Source organism: Phodopus roborovskii, unplaced genomic scaffold (assembly GCF_943737965.1).
Source record: "Phodopus roborovskii unplaced genomic scaffold, PHOROB, whole genome shotgun sequence".
Classification (NCBI taxonomy): Eukaryota; Metazoa; Chordata; class Mammalia; order Rodentia; family Cricetidae; genus Phodopus; species Phodopus roborovskii.
This window is the reverse complement of record NW_026126418.1, coordinates 72430430-72451136: the sequence shown is the minus strand read 5'-3', so window position 1 is coordinate 72451136 and position 20707 is coordinate 72430430. Positions and strand designations below refer to the sequence as shown.

Below are 20707 nucleotides of genomic sequence, written 5' to 3'. Positions count from 1 at the left end.
TATGAGAGTGATTCTGCCTCCCTGGAGAGGGCCCAAGGCAGTAACAGCCCTGAAGCAGACATTTCCTGTGGAGGGGCTCCTCCCAAAGAGCCAGCCAGCCAGCCATCAGGAAATCTCACCAGGAGAAGCCCCACCCAGACTGAGCCTTGCATTGCACCCCCACCGGGAAGGGACACCAGTCAAAGCCTAGGACCGGGCCAGACTTGGGAGAAAGTCACACACTCAAGCCCCTAAGGGAAAGGAGGGACTGGACCTCTTGCGTCACTCTGAGAAACAGGCCTGGGGATAGACGGAGAGTCCGATCCAAGGAGAGGGACTCAGAAGCCCCCAACCCTCTGGACTCCCCAGGTCTTTACTTGGAGCCTTCGCAGCACACAGGATCCAAGAGGAAGATCCAGAAGGGACTCCATACTCCATCTGTCTCCTCAGACCCTGTGACTTGTGCCCTTCGCTGGGTTCCCTAGGCAAGAGGAACGTGTGCGTCACAGAAACCCGGGCATCAGCCTCCTTCTTTCCACCGACTGCGCGGTCACTCCGGGGCCGCCCTGTGCCCACCCCTTGCAGCTGCTCGCTCCCTTTGGGATTCCTCGGACGTGACCCATGACAGCGAGTGGGGCTCGGAATTTCTTACCAGTAAGCCCAGGAAGCTGTGGCAGACGACGGAGCAGGGCCGGGGCAGGCGCGCATCTCGGGTTATAAGCACAGGGCCTGGGGGGGCAGGAACCTGGGACACGTGGGGACAGGCGCGCGACAGGCCCCGCCCTCGGGCCCGGCCCCCGCCGGGAGCCTCTCAGAGGTCGTGGCCACCTGTGGGTGGGCGTGGCCCGCCGTTCTCGCCCTTCTGGCCCCTCCCTCTTCCCTTGGCGCCAGCACAGCCTCCCGGGGGCGCACGGGCGTGGGCGTTTGCAGCTTGGGTCCCCAGATCCTGGCCGGCGAGTGGCGCCTCGGAGGACGGCAGAGGTTGGAACCCGCGTGACTAGCAGGCTGCTAGCAGCCTTCTTGCAAGAACCCTTGAAAGCGCTTCAAGTGAACCTGCTTAGGCTCAGAGGCTGTGTACACACTTCATTTAGTGACTGAAGCATCTGCCTCCAGAGACCCTCGCTTCCCCTAACGACAGCTCCGGAAGCCAGAGCCAAGGGTACGCAGGAGAAAACCCAAAGGAGTAGGCTGAGGAAGACTGGGGATTCCATTTTAAGGTCCTGACTGTCTCCCCTAAGCCTGGCACCTGACCAGATTGCCCTGAGCTCGCAGTAAATGGTGAATCAAAGCCTGGCTGTCTGCTGACCCATCAGAAGATGGGGAAGGTTCACAGAGGTGAAGCTGCTGGCTTGTAAAATAAAACTGGGGGTTGTAGCAGTTGACCTGGGGGCACTCACTGGACCAGCTCTGGGCCTTCCACACTGACAGCAGACCAGTGAGGGTCACCAAAGAGAACACACCAGCAGCTTTTGAGCTACTTTGAGGCTATTCTTTCCCACTTGCAGACTCAGTTTCTTCTCTGTAGAGGCGACCCAGGGCAGGACAAACGTCTATGTTAACCTCCTGTTTCTATCTTCACCTCTACCCTTTATTAAATAAATAATTTTTATCTGAATTCTACAGTCAGGAACTGCAGCACAGAGAGGGGTTGTGTCTTTCCCAAGGCCACACAGCATGCTGCGGCAAGCACAGCAGAATTAGAATCCAGTGGCGGAAGCTCTGGTCCAAACCCTTAGCTCTAAGGTTGAGCTGATGGTAGAGGGAGGAGCTGTGATCCCCTAGTCACAGGCATCAGGGACCTTACTCCTTGTTACCGAAATGACTGCAGCCCAGGGGACTGACACATAGGTACTGGGGACGTGAGGGGCAGTGAGAAGAAAATAGGAGGCCACAGGGCCAGCATTCGATGTATGAGCGCCAGGAGGCAGAGGTCAAGTGCAGGGGCCTGGCTGGCTCCCGGGACAGCCATGTTCTCTTCACTCAGTACAGCCCACCTTCACTCTGCAAACTAGCCAGTACAGCCCACCTTCACTCTGCAAACTAGCTCTGGAATTTGGGTGTGGCATGACCTAAAGAATTCACCCCTGGAAATGAGTTGCCATGAGCTTTGTTTGACCTTCAACTTTCTCCCTTCCCACACCAACATCATGACTCCTCAAGGATCTAGATAAGAAAGAAAGAAAAAAAGAAAGAAAGAAAGAAAGAGAGGAAGGGAGGGAGGGAGGGAGGGAGGAAAGGAAGGAAGGAGGGAAGGAAGGAAGGAAGGAGGAAAGCAAAGAAACAAAGAAAGACAGACAGGATCTTACTATGTATCCCTGGCTGGCCTAGAACTTGCTGTGTAGCTCCTCCTGGCCTTGAACTCGAGGAGACTCACCAGCTTCTGCCTCCTATGTATCTCCACCTCCTCCACACAGACCACCGGATCTTTCTTGCTCCAATCTCCATGCTCAGCTCCCTGCTTGACTAGATGGTCCCCTAGCCCTTCCTCTACCCAGCAGCCAGAGGCTTCCTGAAAACATGCTCTTCTTAGAACTCTTTGATGGGCCAGCAAGATGGTTCAACAGGGACTGGTTACCAAGCCTAATGACCTGAATTTGACCCAAGGGATCCACATAGTGAAGGGACAGAACCACCTATTCCTTTGTCCTTCAGCATCCACATGTACGTCAAGGCACACACGCAAGCCCCAAAAGAAAAGTAAATAAAAAAGAAAAGAACAGATTCTTTGATGATCAGCCACTCCCTCCTTCGTGTTCCTTTACCACTGTTCTTAAGCGATTGTGTAAGTGTGGGTCTGTTTCTTGCATCCATGTTCTGTTGTGTTGGTTTATTTATTTGTTGTCATGAGTCTATGCTGTCTTGATTCTTGTAGCTTTACAGTGAGTCTTGGAGTATAGGAAATGACCTTTTGGCTATTTTCATGTTCTTGACATTTCCATATGATAACTGAAACAGCCTACCACTGTCTGTAAAAAAGCGTTTTGGTGTTGGGGCTGGAGCTGGGGCTGGAGCTGGAGTTGGTGCTGGGCTTAGTTGGTAGAGCGGTCACCTAGCTTGTACAAAACCCTGGGTGCCAGCCTCAGCACCACACATGTCATCTAGTACTTGGGAGGCAAAGGCAGGCAGATCAGAAGTTCAAGGTCATCCTTGGTTACATAGTGACTTTGAGGCCAGCCTGAGCTACATGAGAACCTGATTCCTACCTGTTGGGATTTGTGTGTGGTTCTGGCAAACACATCCAGGGCTACCCCACAAACCTATACACATAAATCTATATACCCACCTAGGAAGGCAGACAATACTGCATTTCCCAGGACATGAACATAGTACATCTCTATATCTCTTTGTAACTTCTTAGTTCTTTTTAACATAAAGAAGCCCTGGAAATATTAACAAAATGTTAATTGCTGTATGAATAACAAGGAAGGTATAAAAACACGAGTTAGGTCAATCTGTGGGAGGTGACATCCTGATGTGACCTTCACTATGGGGGAATTCAGGTCTCTAGTTTAAACTAGAGATGTATCCAAGAAACCATGGGCGTACACACTCTTTTGGGAGATGAGGTTGAGATGTGGTCTATTATGCAGCTGTGGGCTAGCCTGGCACTCTCCATGGAGTGCAGGCTGGTCTCAAATTTGCACTGATCCTCTTCCCTTTGTTGTGAGTGTTGGGGTGCAGCCTGGGTCACTGCATCCAGATACACTTCTTTTGTTTATTATTTATTTGTTAGCGACAGGGATTGAACTCAAGGCTTTGTACATGCTGGACAAGCACATTATAGCCTGAGCTATAGCTCAGGCCTTGGCGTATTCATTCAGGGCTCTGTTGAGAGTCAGGGCTCTGTCCCTTGTGGGATGTGGACTCCTGGGCAAGAATATTTTAAATGTATAGACTACGGTGGGATCAGTGGCACAGTCTATAATCCCCATTTTTTGGGAAGTGGAGACTAGAGAATGTTGAGTTTGGGCCCAGCCAGACTACAGTGAAACCTCATTTCAAAACACAAAGAGAAATGCTGTCTAGATAGCAAAACCCAGTGCTGGAAGAGATGGGATTCCTCAAGAAGCCTTCAGCTGCAGGCCTGAGGATGTACCTCAGGTAGCGTGCTCAACTAGTGTGCAAGGAGCCCTGGGTTCAGTTCCCAGCACTGCATAAACCAAGCATGGTGGCTCATACTTGTAATCTTGGCTCTCGGAAGATGGAGGCGAGAGGATTAGGAGTTCAAAGTCATCCTCAGTTTTATAATGTGCTATCTATCTATATATATATATATACACTTGTGAGTGCTGATGCAGAGTCCAGAAGAGAGTGGTGGGTGTCCTCTATCATTGGGTGTCCTCTGTCACCCTTCACCCCTGCCTTGGAGCTGGGGCTACAGTCAGGGGACCCTTGGCTTGTTATGTGGGTGCTGGGATCCAAACTTTGATCCTTGTGACTGCACTGTAACAGGTGCAGAGTCATCTCTCCATCCGCTGAATGGATAGAAAGATTTCCTAAAAAGACTGACAGCCACCGTCTCTCCTAGGATCAGCATGAGATCCTTTACTCCTCTTGGCCATTGTCTGTTGTACTCCTGTGGATCCCTGGGTTTGTTTTCATGTGTGAGGCCCTTTTCTGCAATGTGTTCTTTGCACACGACAGAGGGCCTTTGGTACTTTCTGATTCCTCCCCTCTAACCATATACTGTCAAGTTAGCACGTGGCAGAGGCCTGATGTCTCTACCATCGTGATTCAAAGAACATGAGGCTCTGGTCCCTTCCCCTTATCCCTCTGCTGTGATCTTAACCTCTACTACCATCAGCTCTTCCCCTCTGCCTCACCTCTGGCCCCAACCTGTGCTCACCATGCCCTCCAAGGCATGCTCTGCATTGCAGCCAGGTGGTCTCTTGAGGTGCAGGCCTGGACTGTTGTGACCACTTGCTCTGAAGAACAATCTCAGTATGTGATCTCACAGACTCTCCTATATACACCTATATACACTTAGCTTATGCACATAGCTGTGGAGAGACCTTCTCTCTTCTGTCCTCTGTCACCCAAGGGCTCTGTAGCTGCTGGTGTCAGAGGAGCCTGAGAGTGTATTCAAGGTCCTTGCTCTGTAGTTCCTTATGATTGGCACCAGAAGCCACTGTGTCACTGCCCCAATTTGGGCAGAATGGCCACAACAGAGAATGACCTCCAGGCCAGACCTCGGTTTGCCCCTCCCATCCAGAGGAACACAGCGTCCAGTTGTTGGCTTCTTGGAAACCCTGCATCAGGAAGTTTAATGAGTGACCTACCAGGCAGAGCTGTTTTCCACCACAGATGGTGGGAAGAGCCTCCAAGGTCAGGTGTTCCAGGGGCTGGGTGGCTAGATGGGGCTGTGACCAATGACAGCTGGTAGTGACAGGGCAGAAGTTGAAAACACCTCTTGTGGGTTTGGGTTTAGCTACAGCTCCATCAGAGACACCTCTGGAGGCCTCTATATGAGCCAACAGCCCCTAGGGGTGCGCTGGGACAAGCTAAGCCCCACTCACTGGCTGAAGGATGCTCTGGGAGACTCACTTTTCTCACTAGCTTGCTTCGCAGCCTCAGACAAGAGGAGAAAGAGCAGGGAGGGTTCCTGGGGAAGGGACACTCCTCACTCCCTTCCTCTCCATCTAACTCTGGCCTCTCTCCTCAATCTCACTATTCATATAGCATGGAGACCGACAGAAGCCAAGAGCCTTGTAGGAAGGGCTGGAAGGGCATGTGGGTTTAGGCATAGTGCTCTCCTCTGAGCCTCCATTCCCGCGTCTGTGAAAAGCGGAGATTCCTTCTTGCCTTCAGAGCCTCAGGGAAAGTAAACAGGTTCAGGAAGGGGTGGCTGAAGATTCACCAGACAGTAGCTTTACAATCCAGGGCATTTGGGTGAGATTTCAGAAGGATGGGCAAGAGAGCATGGTGGGGAGGGCTGTACCCAGCTTGCAAGAATGACCCTGCTGGTCCTCAGCCCCAGAGTGAGGCCCTGTCCTCCTTAGAGCTACAAAGTCCATAAAAAATTAACAGCCCAGCAGAAAGACAGCTCAGGCTCTGATTCCTGACCTGTGTTTGCAGCAGGAGGATTATTCATCCCAAGTAGACTCTTATGGGTGGGCCTAAGATAAATGGAATGTGGGAGGCTTGGGACGCCCCTTCCTTGGTGTGTCTTCTCCCACGCTTTTCCTCCTCCAGCCAGGACTTCCAGGGGTCAGGCTTTTTACAACTTTCATGTCCTAAGTGTCTGAAAGAAGAAAATGTCATGGTGTGGAAATAAACTTGAAATGTAAGTATCGGGAAGTGCGTCCCCACCCCTGAGGGGGCGGGCTGGGGACCCAGCCCAGGGCCTTGGACTTGCTGGGGTTCTACCACTGAGCTAACTCAGCCCCCACCAGTGAAGTTTGTTTGGAGTGGCACACACATAGATGCCTGTGTTGTCTCTGGCAGCTTTGGCACTTCAAAAGGCACAGGGAGTGAACTGCAACAGAAATGAGATGTCCTGAAAAGCCAAAAAATATTTACTCTTCCACACTTTAGAGAAGTGTGCAGAATCCTTGCTTAGCTGTTTGAAAAGTAGGCTAAATAGGACATGGAGACATGTACCTGTAACCCCAGCGCTGAGGGCTATCCTATCATCAGCTACATAGTGAGTTTGGGGTCATGCTGACTACATGAGACTGTTTCAAAAAACAACAACAACAAAACCCCCAAAATCCAACAAAATAAACAAATAAAAATAAAAAAGAAAGTAGATGTGCCCTGAAGAAATTCTGTTGGCTCTCATGATAGCTTCTGGTCTAGAGGTTGGAGAGCTGCTCAGGGTTGAGAACACTGGCTGCTCTTGCAGATGACCTGAGTTCGATTCCTGGCATTCATACAGTGGCTCACAGTTACCTATACCTCCAGTTATGGCCTAGATATCTGGGGGGGGGGCACCTCTGTAGCCCACTAGGAAGGCTGAGGGAGGATTGTGGTGAGTTCAAGGTCAGCCTGGGCTACAGAATAATGTCCTGCATAACTGCTTTCTTTGGGTCCTAGATGGGAAAAAAAAAAAGAAAATGCGGGGAGAGATAGCTGTGGAGTTAAGCCAGGGAGGCAGGGAGAAGTGAATCATCCCTAAAACCTGCACAAAAGATAAGTTTTGCACAGCTATGTCTGGGGGCAGCTGGTAAAAAGGCAGGCCACTGAGGCAGGGGCTTGCCCACCTAGAAAGAAGAGCGGGGCTGTGGGGAAAGCAGGGCCTGGGCCAGCACACAGGAGTAAACACCTCCGGCCCTCCAGGGCACAAAGGCACATTCCTGACCCAGCCCAAAGAACCCACTTCCCAAGCACACCCACTTTTCTGATGGACTCTGTTCCCTTACCCCCTCTCCTCAGCAATCCCTACTGCTAGACCCTCCCCTCTCAGGACCTGAACCCCCTGCTGCTCCCTGGGCAGTACACCCCTCCCTATAGTTCCCTCCCTTTATCACATAGCTGCTCAAAGGTCAGTGCTCAGTGAGGTCTGCCCCATCAGGCTATTAGGAACTGCCTCAGAGAGGCTGGGCTGTAGCTCAACCAGTCAGATATGGAGGCTGACTCTGCTTACACATAGTGAAATATCTATCTATCTATCTATCTATCTATCTATCTGTCCCTCTCCTGGGGGGGGATGCAAGAGCATCTGGAATCTATTCAGTCTCAATCCTGTTATATATTACATTAGCTCTGCAGGCATTTATGTACGACCATATCTCTACAGCCTCTACCTTATGTCTCCCCATTTCTTGCCTCTCCTCTTCTCTGTTTCCATGCATTGCCTTGCATGTGTATGTACATGTTTGTATGTGTGCACATACTCAGGCACACTGACTACTTTTAAAAGTAATTTGTTATTTGTGTGTGTGGTGTTTGGGTGCCTCAGCCCAGGTGTAGCATTCAGGGGATAATTCTTGGGGGGTGGGGTGGGTTCTCCCCTTCTACCATGGGATATAGACACCAAACTCAGGCTATCAGGTGTGCATAACACACACTTTCACCCGCTGAGCCATCTACCTTGTCTTGAAACAAAGCCTTCCTTGGCTTTGAGGGCCCATCTGGCTGGCAGGGAGCCACTTGTCTCTGCCTTCTCAGTACTGGGATTACAAAGTTGGGCCGCCATGCCAGTACGGGAATCAAACTTCTCCTTGCCAGAAAACTTTACCAATGCTGCCATCCCCTCATCCTGTTTCCCCCAAAACTTTCCACATACACAAAATCTCTCGGTCTTTTTTTTTTTTTCTTTATGTAGCTGATTTGTTAATTACTTAACATTTGAACAGATTTGTTTTAAGTAAGCTAATTTATTCGCTCATTTAGGTGAGCCAGAAGTGATTGTAAAACCTACCCTGTGCTCAAGGTCTCATGTTCCAGTGACAAGATTCACAAACAACAGAGGAAGGGAGCCAAGTGTGTGCCTGCCAAATAGGCAAGGGTACTAGGGAGAAAAGAGTCAAGATGGCTGTGGTTGCTAGGAGCAGGTTTTCCTGCTGTCATTGATTTGAGGCAGGGTTTCTCTTATAGTCCAGGCTAATCTGGAGCTCACAATACAGATGAGGATAACCTTAAGCTCTCCATCCTTCTGCCTCTACCGCCCTAGTACTGGGGCTAAGGGTGTGTGCCATCATCTCTAGAGATTTAAAATTGTTGTTGAGAATTAGTATAAGATAGTTTTTTTGTTTTGTTTTGTTTTGAGACAAGGTTTCTTGTATTGCTTTGGAGCCTGTACTTTGGAGCTCTATAGACCAGGCTGTCCTCTAACTCACAGAGATCCACCTGCCTCTGCCTCCCGAATGCTGGGACTAAAGGCGTGCCCCACCAACAGCTACGATGTTTTTGCTACCACAGATTGGTGTCTATGGAGAACATTTAAGTCTCATTAATTTCCCTGTAGCTCTCCTACAGAACTGCTCTATTTTACAGCATACATTCTAGCTAGCGATCGGGGTCTTGTGATTCCTAAGGACACAGACCTGCTGGACCCAGCAACCAGGATCACAGCAGCGGCTGGTCACCTCCCTCCCAATACCCTCCTCAGCAAGGTAAAATAACTTGACAAAGATATCAAGTCAATAAAAAAATGTTTTTATAGTATGCACCCTTCCCGTGGCCACATCAGTGCCAGTTGCTGCCACCCCGACTGGGTCCTGGACCCCTGAGATCTTGCTGAGCTCCCCCCCCCCCATTGAGGTTTGAGGCAGGATTCAGACCTGCCCAAAAAGCTCTGCCACCGAGGGATAGTCGTCCCTGCCCTGGGGTCAAGGTCCTGCGCGCAGCAGTGTTTACTGAAGGTCTCGCTGACGCACGGGTCGGGAGAAGAGGATGTTCCTCTTGTCACTGCAGGTGTCATGGACAGGGGCCGCCCTGTTCCTCCCTGTGATGTCACCGTGGACCTGCAACTCTGGCCTTGCTTGCTCAGTACGGATAGGGGGACACTGCGATTAGCAGGATGTAGACGCTCTGGTGTTGAGGTGCTGCTGCGCGCACTGTCATGCGGTAGAGCCCTGCACGTGTGAGCGCTCGGCGGGTGTAGACTGCGCCTTGTCCGGCTCGCAGCTGGCGCAGAGCAAAGGGGCTGCGCGGGTCGGCCTCCAGCACAGTGAGCTCCGTACGGTTGGCAGGGACACCGGCCTCAGAGAAGGCGGCCAGGCGCGCCACATCGTGGTGGGCGCGCACACCAAGGGGCAGCGGCAGCAGGCGGTACTGCAGTGTGGACGGTCCGCTGACACTGCAGTCCTGCGAGCAGCGTCGGAAGCAGGTCCTATGGATGGCAGACATGCCCGCTCATTGGATTGCTATCCAGCACAACACAGCCCATCCCCAAGTGTGCCCCTAATACCTTGCCTACAGATGCCACAGTTAGCCCATTTCAGAGATTAGCAAACTGAGGCCCAGATAAACCAGATAGGGGCCTTCTCCCCTCTAGCATATCCTCCCTCTTCTCCTTCCTGGCCCAAAGCCCAGAGCAGCTCAGTGAGCATACAGCAGTGGTAAAACTCAGCTACTCAGGTTCACTCAGAGACACCCAAGCCAAGGAGCCTGGGGGTTGAATCACCGTCTGGACTTTAGAGGTAGTAGGGGCTCAAAGACACGTGGTTAGCCTTATGGCAGCCTCCTCCACAGCCTGCCTCATTTCCCCTTTGGAGGGTCCAAAACAAGTCACATGCCCCAGGGGTTCAAGCCACCTGACCCATGAACATAATGAGCTGAGTCCTGGAGATCTTGAGATTTCTCTAATTTCTATGTTTGGGGGTACTTTCTGTCTGAGGCTATGTATGTAAAAGGGGAGGGTGCATCTCTGTTCCAGAGAGCGTACTATGTAGGGCTTTCTGGATCACCATGCAGGGAGCACAACATGGAGGCAAACTTGTCTCTGCCTGGGTACGGGTTCACCAGGAGCGCCAGCATTTACACCAGCCGTAGCCCTGCTCAGATTTCTGGCAGGGCACTAACCCTAGCCTCAGAAAGCCTTCCTGGAGGCGGGGGTCCAAGCATAGGCAAGCTGTAGAAGCCCTGTGATCACGTGTGTCCCTTGCCTCCTGTACCTCTGCCAGCTAGGCCCTTCCTTACCCGGGGCTGGAGCCCTGCCGGTAGGCTGTAGGACAGGGTGTGTCCACACACTGGTAGCTGCCTCGGGTGTTGAAGCACATCTGGCCAGGCCCGCACTCGATACCATCTTCCTCACACTCGTTGATGTCTAGGAGAAGGGTGTGGTGGGAGATAAATTGATAGAACCTGGGAGGGGGATGAGAGCAGGGGAGGCAGGGAGACCAGCCTTCTGTGGGTGGGCTCCCGAGGGCAGACCCGTCCCCACACCTCTCATCTCCCCATCCGCGTCTGTACAGGGCGTGGCTTGTGGGGACGCCCATCATGCTGGAGGACCTGGAGGGCTTGTGGCACTGGCTTCCCCTCTGTGTCTTTACCAGTGGCTGCCTCACCTGCCTGCTCTCTGCGCGGCAGAGAGCAAGGGTGAACAGGGAGGACCACCTTCCACAGGTTTGAGAGGCAGTGGGGCCAACCCCAGGCCCTGTGCATCCTGGAAGGTGTGCTCCACTTGAGCTAACTTTAGAGGCCATCGTAACACCCACCAGTGGCTATACCACCCTCTTTCTGTCCCATTCCAGCCATCACAAGGGTGAGGTTCAGAGATGTGAAGAAAGTAGCCCAGGGACACACAGCACAGCTTCTGGAGGGGTTTGGACTGGCCCTGACCAGCTCACCCTGGCAGTTCTTCCCGCTGGGGAGGAGGCGGTAGCCCGATGGGCAGAGGCAATAGTAGCTGCCCTCCGTGTTTTGGCAGGCGTGCTGGCACAGGCTCCTTACACGGCACTCATCAAGGTCTGGTCCAGGTGGGGACAAAGAGAACAGAGATGCTGAGTCAGATTGCCAGGTGGCCCTATGCTCTGAGACCAGTCAGGGAAGCTCCCTGCTCCAGGCAACTCCTCCCCTGCCTGCCCCACCCAGGCCTGCTGCAGGAAGCCTCACTCTGTCTCCATCAATGAGGCAAGGAGGGGGGCCATTCCATTGAGAGTCCTGTCCTAGGCAGAGGCACACAGCCCCTCTGTGCAGCCAGGGCCCCTTGCACAGTGTACATGGACTACAGGCTGTGGTCTCTGCTCCCACAGTCCCTCTTTATAGCTTCATATCTAAGAGGAGTGTTTCTCAAAGTGGATTTTTTTCAGGCGTCTTTTTAGGAGAGACCTCCTTCTGGACAAAGACCACCCTAGTACCCCCTTGGAATCAATCACTTTTGCCCATCAGTGTAGTCACAGCTCTGTCCCCCACAGAATCTCCCCCATCCCCATCTTACTCTATCTATGAATGCTGGGTTTCTGAGTTTGCCCAGCCCCGTGCCCAGCCTAGGAACCCAGGCCCACCTTACCTGTACACATGCCATTCTGCCTTATGAAGCCAGGTGGGCACCAGGCCCGCCCCACACTACTCAGAGCTCCAGAACCAGGCTGGAGGGAGACCCAAGCATGGTAGGAACCTCTGGGCCTTGGTATCCGAGACCGAAGCCAGGGCACAAATGGGTTCCGAAGGCTGACAGTGGTAATGCTTTGATTGTTTTGTTCCAGAGGGGTACAGGTCCTGCCATCCCGTAGGAGGGTCTGGCCAGGCGGGCACAAGCATTGGTAGCTACCCTGGAGGTTGTGACACTGGTAGACACAGGGTGTGGGCAGCTGTAGACACTCATTGATATCTGTGGAAGAGGCCAGGTGGGATGTGAGGAGGCATAGTGCTCTGTGGCCTGCCTTTGCTTCAGCTGCTGTGTGTGTGTGTGCTTGTGTGTGTGTGTGTGTGTGTGTGTGTGTGTGTGTGTGTGTGTGTTTTGAGACAGAGTCTTGCTCAGTGCTCCTGAACCCATGATCCTCCTGCCTCTGTCTCCTGAGTCTTGAGATGAGAGACATGTACCTCCATGCTTGGCTCCAGCTGTCTCTTCCTATTATCTTCCCAGAATTCAATGCCTTACACACTCCACAGGGCTGGCTTCCCGAGGATCCCACTACCAGCATACCCTCTGACCCTAGGGCTGTAGTCATGGGCCACCTCTCAGCTCTAAGCACCACCCCAGGCTATAGAGTTCCATAGCTCTTAGTGACAATTATGCATGCAGCCCCCTATGCCTCTCTGGCCCTGCCCTGGTCTGCACCTCCTCCCTTCTGTAGTCCACTGGCTCTGGTGAGTGACCTCAGCTGCTTCTGTTATTTCCAGACTCACCAGACCATAAACACTCCTTGTCCTGAGCCAGGGCTGAGTGAGACATAGGGCCCAGACAGGGGCTGGCTGTCCCCTTACCTAGGCAAGGAAGGCCTTGGCCTTGTTGGCGGTACCCTCTGGGGCAGCTGCAGTGGTGGCCACCAGGAGTGTTCTTACAGAGTTGATTGTAGTGACACTCATCCAGCTGCTCTAGACATTCATCCACATCTGGAGCGGCAGGGGTGTGGTCATAGGCATGGCCATGGAAGTGGTTTGGCTCCGAGGCCTCCTCCAAGGCTGTACCCTCCCACTCCACAGCAAGGCCTCGTCTGTCCCTTTTTCTGATCGGGACTACACAAGGCTGCACGCTGGCACTTTACATTCTGCCTGCAGCACAGGTTAGAAGGCAACGGAGCCCAGGCGCCAAAGGAAGGAAGGGGCTTAGAACTGGGTTCCAGCTGAACTGTGACACATTCTAGGGCCTGGGTGGGCAGCACTCCTTCCCTGAGTCTCAAGTGCCTCATGTGTGAGGGGTAAGAAGAAGCCCTCTTCCTGTCGTGTTGGGAGGGAGTCATGTGTGTAGAAGGACCATATGTATAGGAAGACATGAAGGAAGGAAGGAAGGAAGGAGGGAGGGAGGAGGAAGGGAGGGAGATGGGAAGAAGGGGAGGAGGGAGGGAGGGGAAAGGACTCTCTTAAGACCCAGAAAGTTACTGAAACTTAAAGATTCACAAATCTCTCCCTCAGGAATATATACACAATAACGGTCACCAAGGAAGAGGAGGCCCTGCAAGTGACACTCAGGCTGGGGTGGGCTTCTCTGTGATGCAGCTGCCTTTGACTCCCTGTGTTCTTGCAAGTAGCCCCTCATCCTTACTCTGTAAGTAGCTCCTAAACTCCCTGGTTCACTATGCTAGATTTGATGGGATTGTTCCCAGTCTCTGGTGTCTGATCTGGGATGAATAGATGTTTGTTCCAGTCTGCCCAGGGAAACGTCACATGATATAGATGGACCCCGTGCCATGGAACCGTAGAATGCATAGGGTCCCCCATCCAGGGACGGCACTTTGGAGTCAATGCAGAGGCCATTTGCCACTGATGCACAGTGGCTGCCTGGAGGCTGTGTTGAGGCCTCAGGGGCTGTGTGGGGTTAGGGGTGGAGGGAAATGGTCTATTTGCTGTCTCTGGCTTACTCCCTCCTTCATCCAGCATAGGTGGGCAGAGGTCAAGAATGGAAAAGGCAGGAAACTCCATATCTTGGCTTCTGCCAAGAGATTTCCAGATGCCCCGAATCCCAGTGATACACTCTAGGCTCCTGGGAGAATGGTCAGCCCCCCCCCGCCCCCCCCCCCGTGCCCGTGCCCTATCACCTTCACAGCTGTTTCCGTCAGCAGACACCCGGAAGCCAGGCCTACAATCAGGGAGGCAGTTATAGGTTCCGAGCAGGTTCACACAGCGCTGTCCCTCCTGGCAGAGGTGGGTGTCTCCCACACACTCATCCACATCTGGGGACAGAGCATGCAGGGTGTTATGTGAACATGTGCCCTCCCTGAAGCCATCCTTACACCCTGGTCCAGCCTACTCACACAGCCTAGAAGTCCCTGGCATGACGGTTCCCTCAACCTGTAGTTGCAATGGAAGGTTGTAGACCATGTCCCCTTGGAGCCCAACTAGAAAACCAAGGGAGACCTGCTAGGGCCGGGCCTCACTACTGGGAGTGACAGGTGAAGACACAGGTTAGTGTCAGGGTGTGACCCGTTATTCAATTACTACTCAGAAAATTAGGAGAATGGGGCTACAAGACTTGAAGCTGCTGTAGGGAGACCGGGGCTGGATTGTCCCAAATACACAGGGACCACATGTTTGTCTCTGGGGTTCCTCACCACTCCACCACCTGAGCCTCAATATCTTCTGGAAAGACAATGCTCCCTCTATAGTATCTGCTTCCCTCTGGGGTTCAGGCCCTGAGGAGCTTACTGTGCACTGTCCCTGGGGCTGCTCACCTCGACAATTCCTGCGATCCCAGGCCAGGGTAAAGCCAGTGGGGCAGGAGCAGGAGAAATGGCCAGGAGCATTGCGGCAGGTGTGGGAGCAGGGGCTGGGGCCTGCTGAGCATTCGTTCTTGTCTGGGTTGGGAGACATGAGAGTATGTCCACAGGCTCTCCTGACAGCTGGCTGGGGTGGGCTGTCCGCCTCAGGAGAGGTCACCTTTGTTCATACCAGGGGGTGGAAGGACTCACCCACACAAAATGCTCCCTGGGTGTCCATCTCAAAGCCCTCAGGACAGCCAACCTCATTTTCTTCTGTAAGACAAAAGGGAGAGCCCTCAGGAAGCCAGTTCCTGTGGGGGGTGGGGGGTGGGGGGTGAGGGGGTGGGGAGATGGGGGGGCTTGCTCCTTGGGCTGGTATAGGCAGTGGGCCCCTGGCTGGCAGCTCAGCCCCAGCCTTGAACCAGACATGTGACAGTGACACAGCAAGCTGGCTCCAGGCCCAGGTTTGTTGGAGGTGGTGGCTGTGGGACATGCCTGGTCTTGCAGATGTGCCCTGGGGGCTCTCAAGGGAGGCTAGGCAGAGATCCAGGCAAACTCAAGAGAAACTATTAGAGAAAAATAGACTGTTCAAGGTCACATATCCAAAACTGTGCAGGAGAAGCCAGCAGCCATGTGCAGAGAGAGGGTCATCATAGCCATCAACAGTCAGCAAGAGATGAGGGAGACGATGGGACTGCCTTGGCAACTGTAGGGATAGCCACCCTTAGTAAGGAGGTCACTGGGGCCTGTTAGGGACGGAGCCTTTACTGCTTGTCTAGCGCCCCTGGAAAGCCAGCAGTACCTTGCTCACAGTGTAGCTGGGCATTTCCCTCAGGTCCAGGGCTGGAAAGTAGTGCTGATAGGATCTAAATCAGAGGGTGTAGCCTCACAGCCCTGTTTTTCCCAGCATTCCTTGTTCAGTGGTAAACCCCTCGTGAACTTAAGCAATGATAAGGTACTTTTGGCATGCTCAGGTAGGTTACCGTGGGGCCTTTGGTGCAGGCACCTTGGGAGAAGGGAGTGGGGTGTGGTCTAGGATTGGAGTGTGGAGAGCATCTTGGGTCTAGGGAAAGGCTTCAAAGGTCTGGGTGGGAGTGGCCTGAGGGGGGCAATAGTCTCTGCTAGAGTGGGAGGGGCCAGGCTGGAAAGGGCAGAGGAGGAAGTAAGGTGTTGCTCAAGCACACCCCTGTCCCCAGCCCGTGCTTAGTGCAAACAACCATTTGAATTCGGGGCCCTGGCAGGTCTTAGCTGATGCAGTAGAGTAGGACAGTGGGGCCTCACCAGCTTGCAGGGCTGTGGTGAGCTGGAAGCGCAGGGCCTCTGCCTCAGGGTCGAAGGTAGAGCTGATAGATGAGGCCCGAAGGTGTTGCACCAGCTGGGGCTGGGGGCCCCGGGCCTCATCATACTGGATGCTGTGATTGCAACGCAGAGAGGCTGGGAGACTGTCATGGAGGAAGCGCTGTGTGGAGCCCACAAACAGCTGGCCAGGCCCTGTCTGCACATAGTGCTCCTGGAAATCCTGGAGGAGGGAGTGGGGAGGGTTCCACTTTAGAGCAGCCAAGAGGTAGCTAGGGTGCTGCATGGAGAACACTGGGCAAGCCTCCTCTGCCTCTTCTGCCAAGCAGCTGGCAGCCAGGGGCAGCACCGTGCCTGGGATGCTTTTGTCAAGGGAGTGGGAGGAGCGCTGGCACATGAGTGACAGCGCCTACTTGAGGCTCTGAGGAAGGAAAGTGGGCCTGTCTGCTCAGGGCAGGAGGGTGGAGCAGCCCAGAGCTAGTACCTGCATGTGCAGATCTGCATCGGCCAGGCTCTCCGGGATCATGCCATTGATTGTCACCTCCAGGAGTAGAAGTCCATCAGGATCCAGGCCCCGAGCCACCTGGGTCATTGTGAGCAGCTCCCCTGCAAACCATCCCCACCCAGCCTGGAGTCATCTCAGAAGCAGTCCTGGGCTCTCTCAGGCCCTGCCTCCAGCCACCTTCAGGGAGACCATGCTCACCTGTAGAAAATTCCATGTGTGACTCCTGCTGGAAGCTGCCACCCGTCAGGGAATAGCCATTTAAGGCCCCTCCACTCTCTCTAGCCAGGGCCCAGTAGATGGGGGCAATGGTGACCACCAGCACCCGCATTAGAGGCCCTGGATACAGCAGAATGCAAAGGCTATGTTATGACTGGAGCCTTGGGACAGCCACTCTCATGATCAAGATCCCTCTGTGGCTCCCCTATGCTTCAGAAGGCACAGTCTCTCCTTCTCTGCTCATACTCACTCTAGTGACACCCAGGGTATTTAGCAGACCCTGGGAGATAGCAAAATCAAACATACACTTTATGGTGCAGGCACAAAAGCAAATAAGGAAATGCATGGGGTGTGATATTTAACCAGGTTCAGCACAGGTCCTATAGTGACAGCTATAGGCTGTCACTACACCTGGTTGGGACAAGCAGGTGATCAACCAAGTTTCCTGTGTTGTAGACAACTTCTGTAAGAGCTCAGGAGAAGAAGGAGTGTTCTGAGCTACTGACTGCCCTGGGTGTGGCTTGTTAGAAGCTCATGTGACATCTGGACCTCTTTGGGCTAGCAGAGGCCACAGGCTGGGCCAGGGGAAGATTGCCCACTCAATCTTCCTCAGGGCCAGGGACAGTGGCAGCAGGTGATGGGCTGACAGGATGGGGCTAGATTCCTTCCAACTACTTTCCACTGATCTCAAGCTCACAGGGCCTGGGCATAGATGTTTCTCCCTAGCTTCTGCAGCTGGAAGCAATGGTCATACCTAGGCAGCCATCTGGCTTAATTTGGTTTCTGCTGACAGTGGCTCAGAGTCTGGTCACTAAAGGGCTGGAGAGATGTCTCCAATTAAGAACAGAGAATCTGGGTTCAATTTCCAGCACCCACATGGTGGCTCACAACCACCTGTAGTTTCAGCTCCAGGGGATCTGACGCCTTTTCTGGCCTCTGCAGGCACTATCAGCAAGCACATGATTGTACACTCATATATACAGCAAAACATTCATATACATAAAATGAAACAAATGATTCTAAAAATGAATAAATAATTTAGAAAGAAAGAGCCAAACCAAAACCAACAACTGAGCCACAGGTGGCTTCTGAACAGCTGCTCCTACTGAGAACTTAGCTCGACCTTTCCCTGTACTGGGTTCCCAGAAGGGGCCTCAGGTCCCCTGTGTGAGCCTCCTGGACTTTCTCTGGTCAGAACACACTGCTTGCTGGATCTGTGAGCAAGTGCATGCCTTCTGTTTCTTTAGACGATGGAATGCTCCATCTTCCCTTCTGTCTGTCCCCTCCAGCTCATGTCTGTTAATCATTGCTGGTGATTCTTCACTTTTCTGCCAGCTTTCATGGGGGAACCAAAAAATGTCCCCAAGAATAAGTGGCGTCACCCACCCATCCTTCTCTGAGCTCCTGAGGCAGTACTCTGCTCCGATCACTCTCTCCCTGTGCGATTTCACATGCAGTGGCTTTGTTTCCTGACTGTGGGAAGGGGTGGGAACCTGTGAGCAGGAGAGGGACCTGGCTCTCAGAGGCAGTCCTATCTCCCGGTATCAGGCCTGGAACAAGCCTCAGAATAGCCATTCCTGGTCTGTGGCTCCAGCATGTGTCCCAGGGCCCCCACATACCCACACTTGCTGGGACGTGGCTGATGCTGCTCCAGATGGTTGGGACCCCAGAACTGCTCTCCTGTTGCACACTGGTGTTGAGAGTAGCCATACCAAATTCCTGGCCATTGATGACCCCGATCATGCTTCCCCAGCTGCCCCGGGGCTCCCCTGTGAGGCAGGAGACAAATAACAGTGACACATACTATCTATTCTGAATCCTCCATGCAAAGTGCCCGTTCCCATCTCATTAAAGAGGAAACTGAGGTTCATAGAGGTACTGTAACTTATCCAAAGACACACAGCTAATAAGTAATACAAGGCAAAGAAGATTTTGGCTCTAAAATAAAGGAGACTGAGTCTGGGGAGATGACTCAGCTGGTAAATAAAGCTGCAACCTTGATGACTTGAGTTTGATCCCCAGAACCCACGTTCAAATGTCAGCCATCATGGTATATACTCATAATCCCGGTGCTTGGGGGTGGCAGAGATGGCAGGGGTGGCTCCCTGGGGCTCACTGGCTGGCTGGCATAGCCGAAGGGGTTCAGTGAAATATGCTGTCTCAAAAATAAGGTGGACAGTTCCCGGGATGTGACACAAGTTGTCATCTGGCCCACATATGCACCTACATACACATGTACCCCCTACACAATGCACCTGCACGCATGTTTGCACACATGCACACAAAGCCAGGCAAGTTAGGTCCCTAGGTTGCATCAAATTGGTTTGTCTATAAAATGAGGAGGTGGGTCCACAGTCCCCCAGAAGGCCTACTGGTCTCAAAATTGCCAGGAGTTCTGATGACAGGGATTGGCACACTTGCTGTAGGGACAGGGCACCATGCCAAGACCTGAGTGCCATCATCAGTGTATCTTCATTCCATCAGTGGCCCTGGTTCCAGCTGGAGTGGGCCAGCTGCCCAGAGGCTGCCAGGCAGTCCTAGCAGATGCTCTCCTGCACAAATTCAATGGATGACACAGGCCCATGGGGCTCTGCTTCCTCTGCTTAATGAACCAGCTGCCTCCTTTGGGCAGATGGCCTTCCAGGGGGCACAAGACAGAGGGAGCCTGGCTCTCCACTCATCAGCCCTCAGGGGAAATTAACAACAAATTGCAGATGAGCTGTAAAAAAAAAAAACAAAACACACACACACACACACACACACACACACACACACACACACACACAGACCATTCCATGGCCAGGATCTTGAATGGCCAATTAGGACTGGCTAATGCTGGTTCTAGGAAGTGCAGCCCTCAGGCTGGGGTCTGGTGATGCCTGCCTGGAATGTTTCTCATCAGTATCTGTTTCATAATGGGCAGTGGGGTTGGGGGAGCTGGCACCTGCAGGAGGAAGATGGGAGCATGACCCAGGTCCCTGAGGCCAGGAAGCCTGGAGCCCTGGAAGGAAAGGCCACTTTTCAGACCTGAGGAGTCTCAGCCGCCTCTTGTCATCAGGTCAATTCTCTCCCCCACCCCCACCAGCCAGGGCTAGGACACACACCCATGCTGAAAGCAGCAGGGAGGAGAGGCAGATTTGTAGTCAGGGGCCTCAAACCCTTGAACTGTAGTTAGTGCAGGGACAACTCAGTGCTTGCCTGGCTGGTTCCACCCCCAGGACTCCAAAACTAAAACCAATCAAACAAATGAAACCACAACAAACAAACAAACAAAGCAGGGGCTGGAGAGATGGCTCAGTGGATAAAGTACCTGATGGGCAAGGATGAAAACCTAAGCCAGGACACACTGACATAAAACCCCAGCATAGTAACACACACCTGTAACCCTATACTGTGGGGAGAAAGAGGAGCAAGAAGGGCAGACACAGTCTCTGGTGAACCGAGTCAGTGAGAGACCCTGCCTCAAACAAAAAATAAGGAGGAAGCCTGGAGAGATGACTATGTAGAGCACGTCATTCTTTTCCTGAGGATCCAGGTTCAGTTCCCAGAACCCACATCAGGCAACTCACTATCATCTGTAACTCCAGTCCCAAGGAATCTAACACTCTCTTTGGGCTCCTGCAGGCACCTGTGCTCACATGGGGCACATCCACTCACACAGGCATACAGGCGCATGCGCGCACACACACACACACACACACACACACACACACACACACACGTAAAAACAGCTAAAATCTTAAAGGGTTGGAGAGCACTAGAGGAAGACACTCAGAGTCATCCTCTGTTTCTTCACCTGTGTGCATGTACACACACACACACACACACACACACACACACACACACACAACCAAATAAAAGAACTTCAAAATCCTTTGCACAGCAAACTCCTTGAAGGAACTTCAATCAGAGAAACCCTAAAGTCCCCACACGGAGAAGGTGGGAGGGAGGCTGAAACAGGAATCTA

At 52.9% G+C, this 20707-nt stretch overlaps 1 protein-coding gene across 1 annotated transcript in view; it reads right to left on the bottom strand.

The window, feature by feature from the left end:
- Positions 1 to 9179: 9179 nt before the first annotated feature.
- Positions 9180 to 20707, bottom strand: part of Hmcn2 (hemicentin 2) — a 141821-nt gene continuing 130293 nt past the window's right edge. The window contains exons 87-98 of the mRNA XM_051185128.1: positions 18360 to 18509; positions 16723 to 16860; positions 16504 to 16625; positions 16005 to 16242; positions 14934 to 14996; positions 14697 to 14819; positions 14064 to 14198; positions 12793 to 12921; positions 11876 to 12196; positions 11214 to 11333; positions 10564 to 10690; positions 9180 to 9754 (exon numbers count right to left, since the gene is read on the bottom strand). Of these exons, the coding sequence (XP_051041085.1) occupies positions 9409 to 9754; positions 10564 to 10690; positions 11214 to 11333; positions 11876 to 12196; positions 12793 to 12921; positions 14064 to 14198; positions 14697 to 14819; positions 14934 to 14996; positions 16005 to 16242; positions 16504 to 16625; positions 16723 to 16860; positions 18360 to 18509 (2012 nt within the window). The 3' untranslated portion in view covers positions 9180 to 9408. The remainder of the gene's footprint in view (positions 9755 to 10563; positions 10691 to 11213; positions 11334 to 11875; positions 12197 to 12792; positions 12922 to 14063; positions 14199 to 14696; positions 14820 to 14933; positions 14997 to 16004; positions 16243 to 16503; positions 16626 to 16722; positions 16861 to 18359; positions 18510 to 20707) is intronic.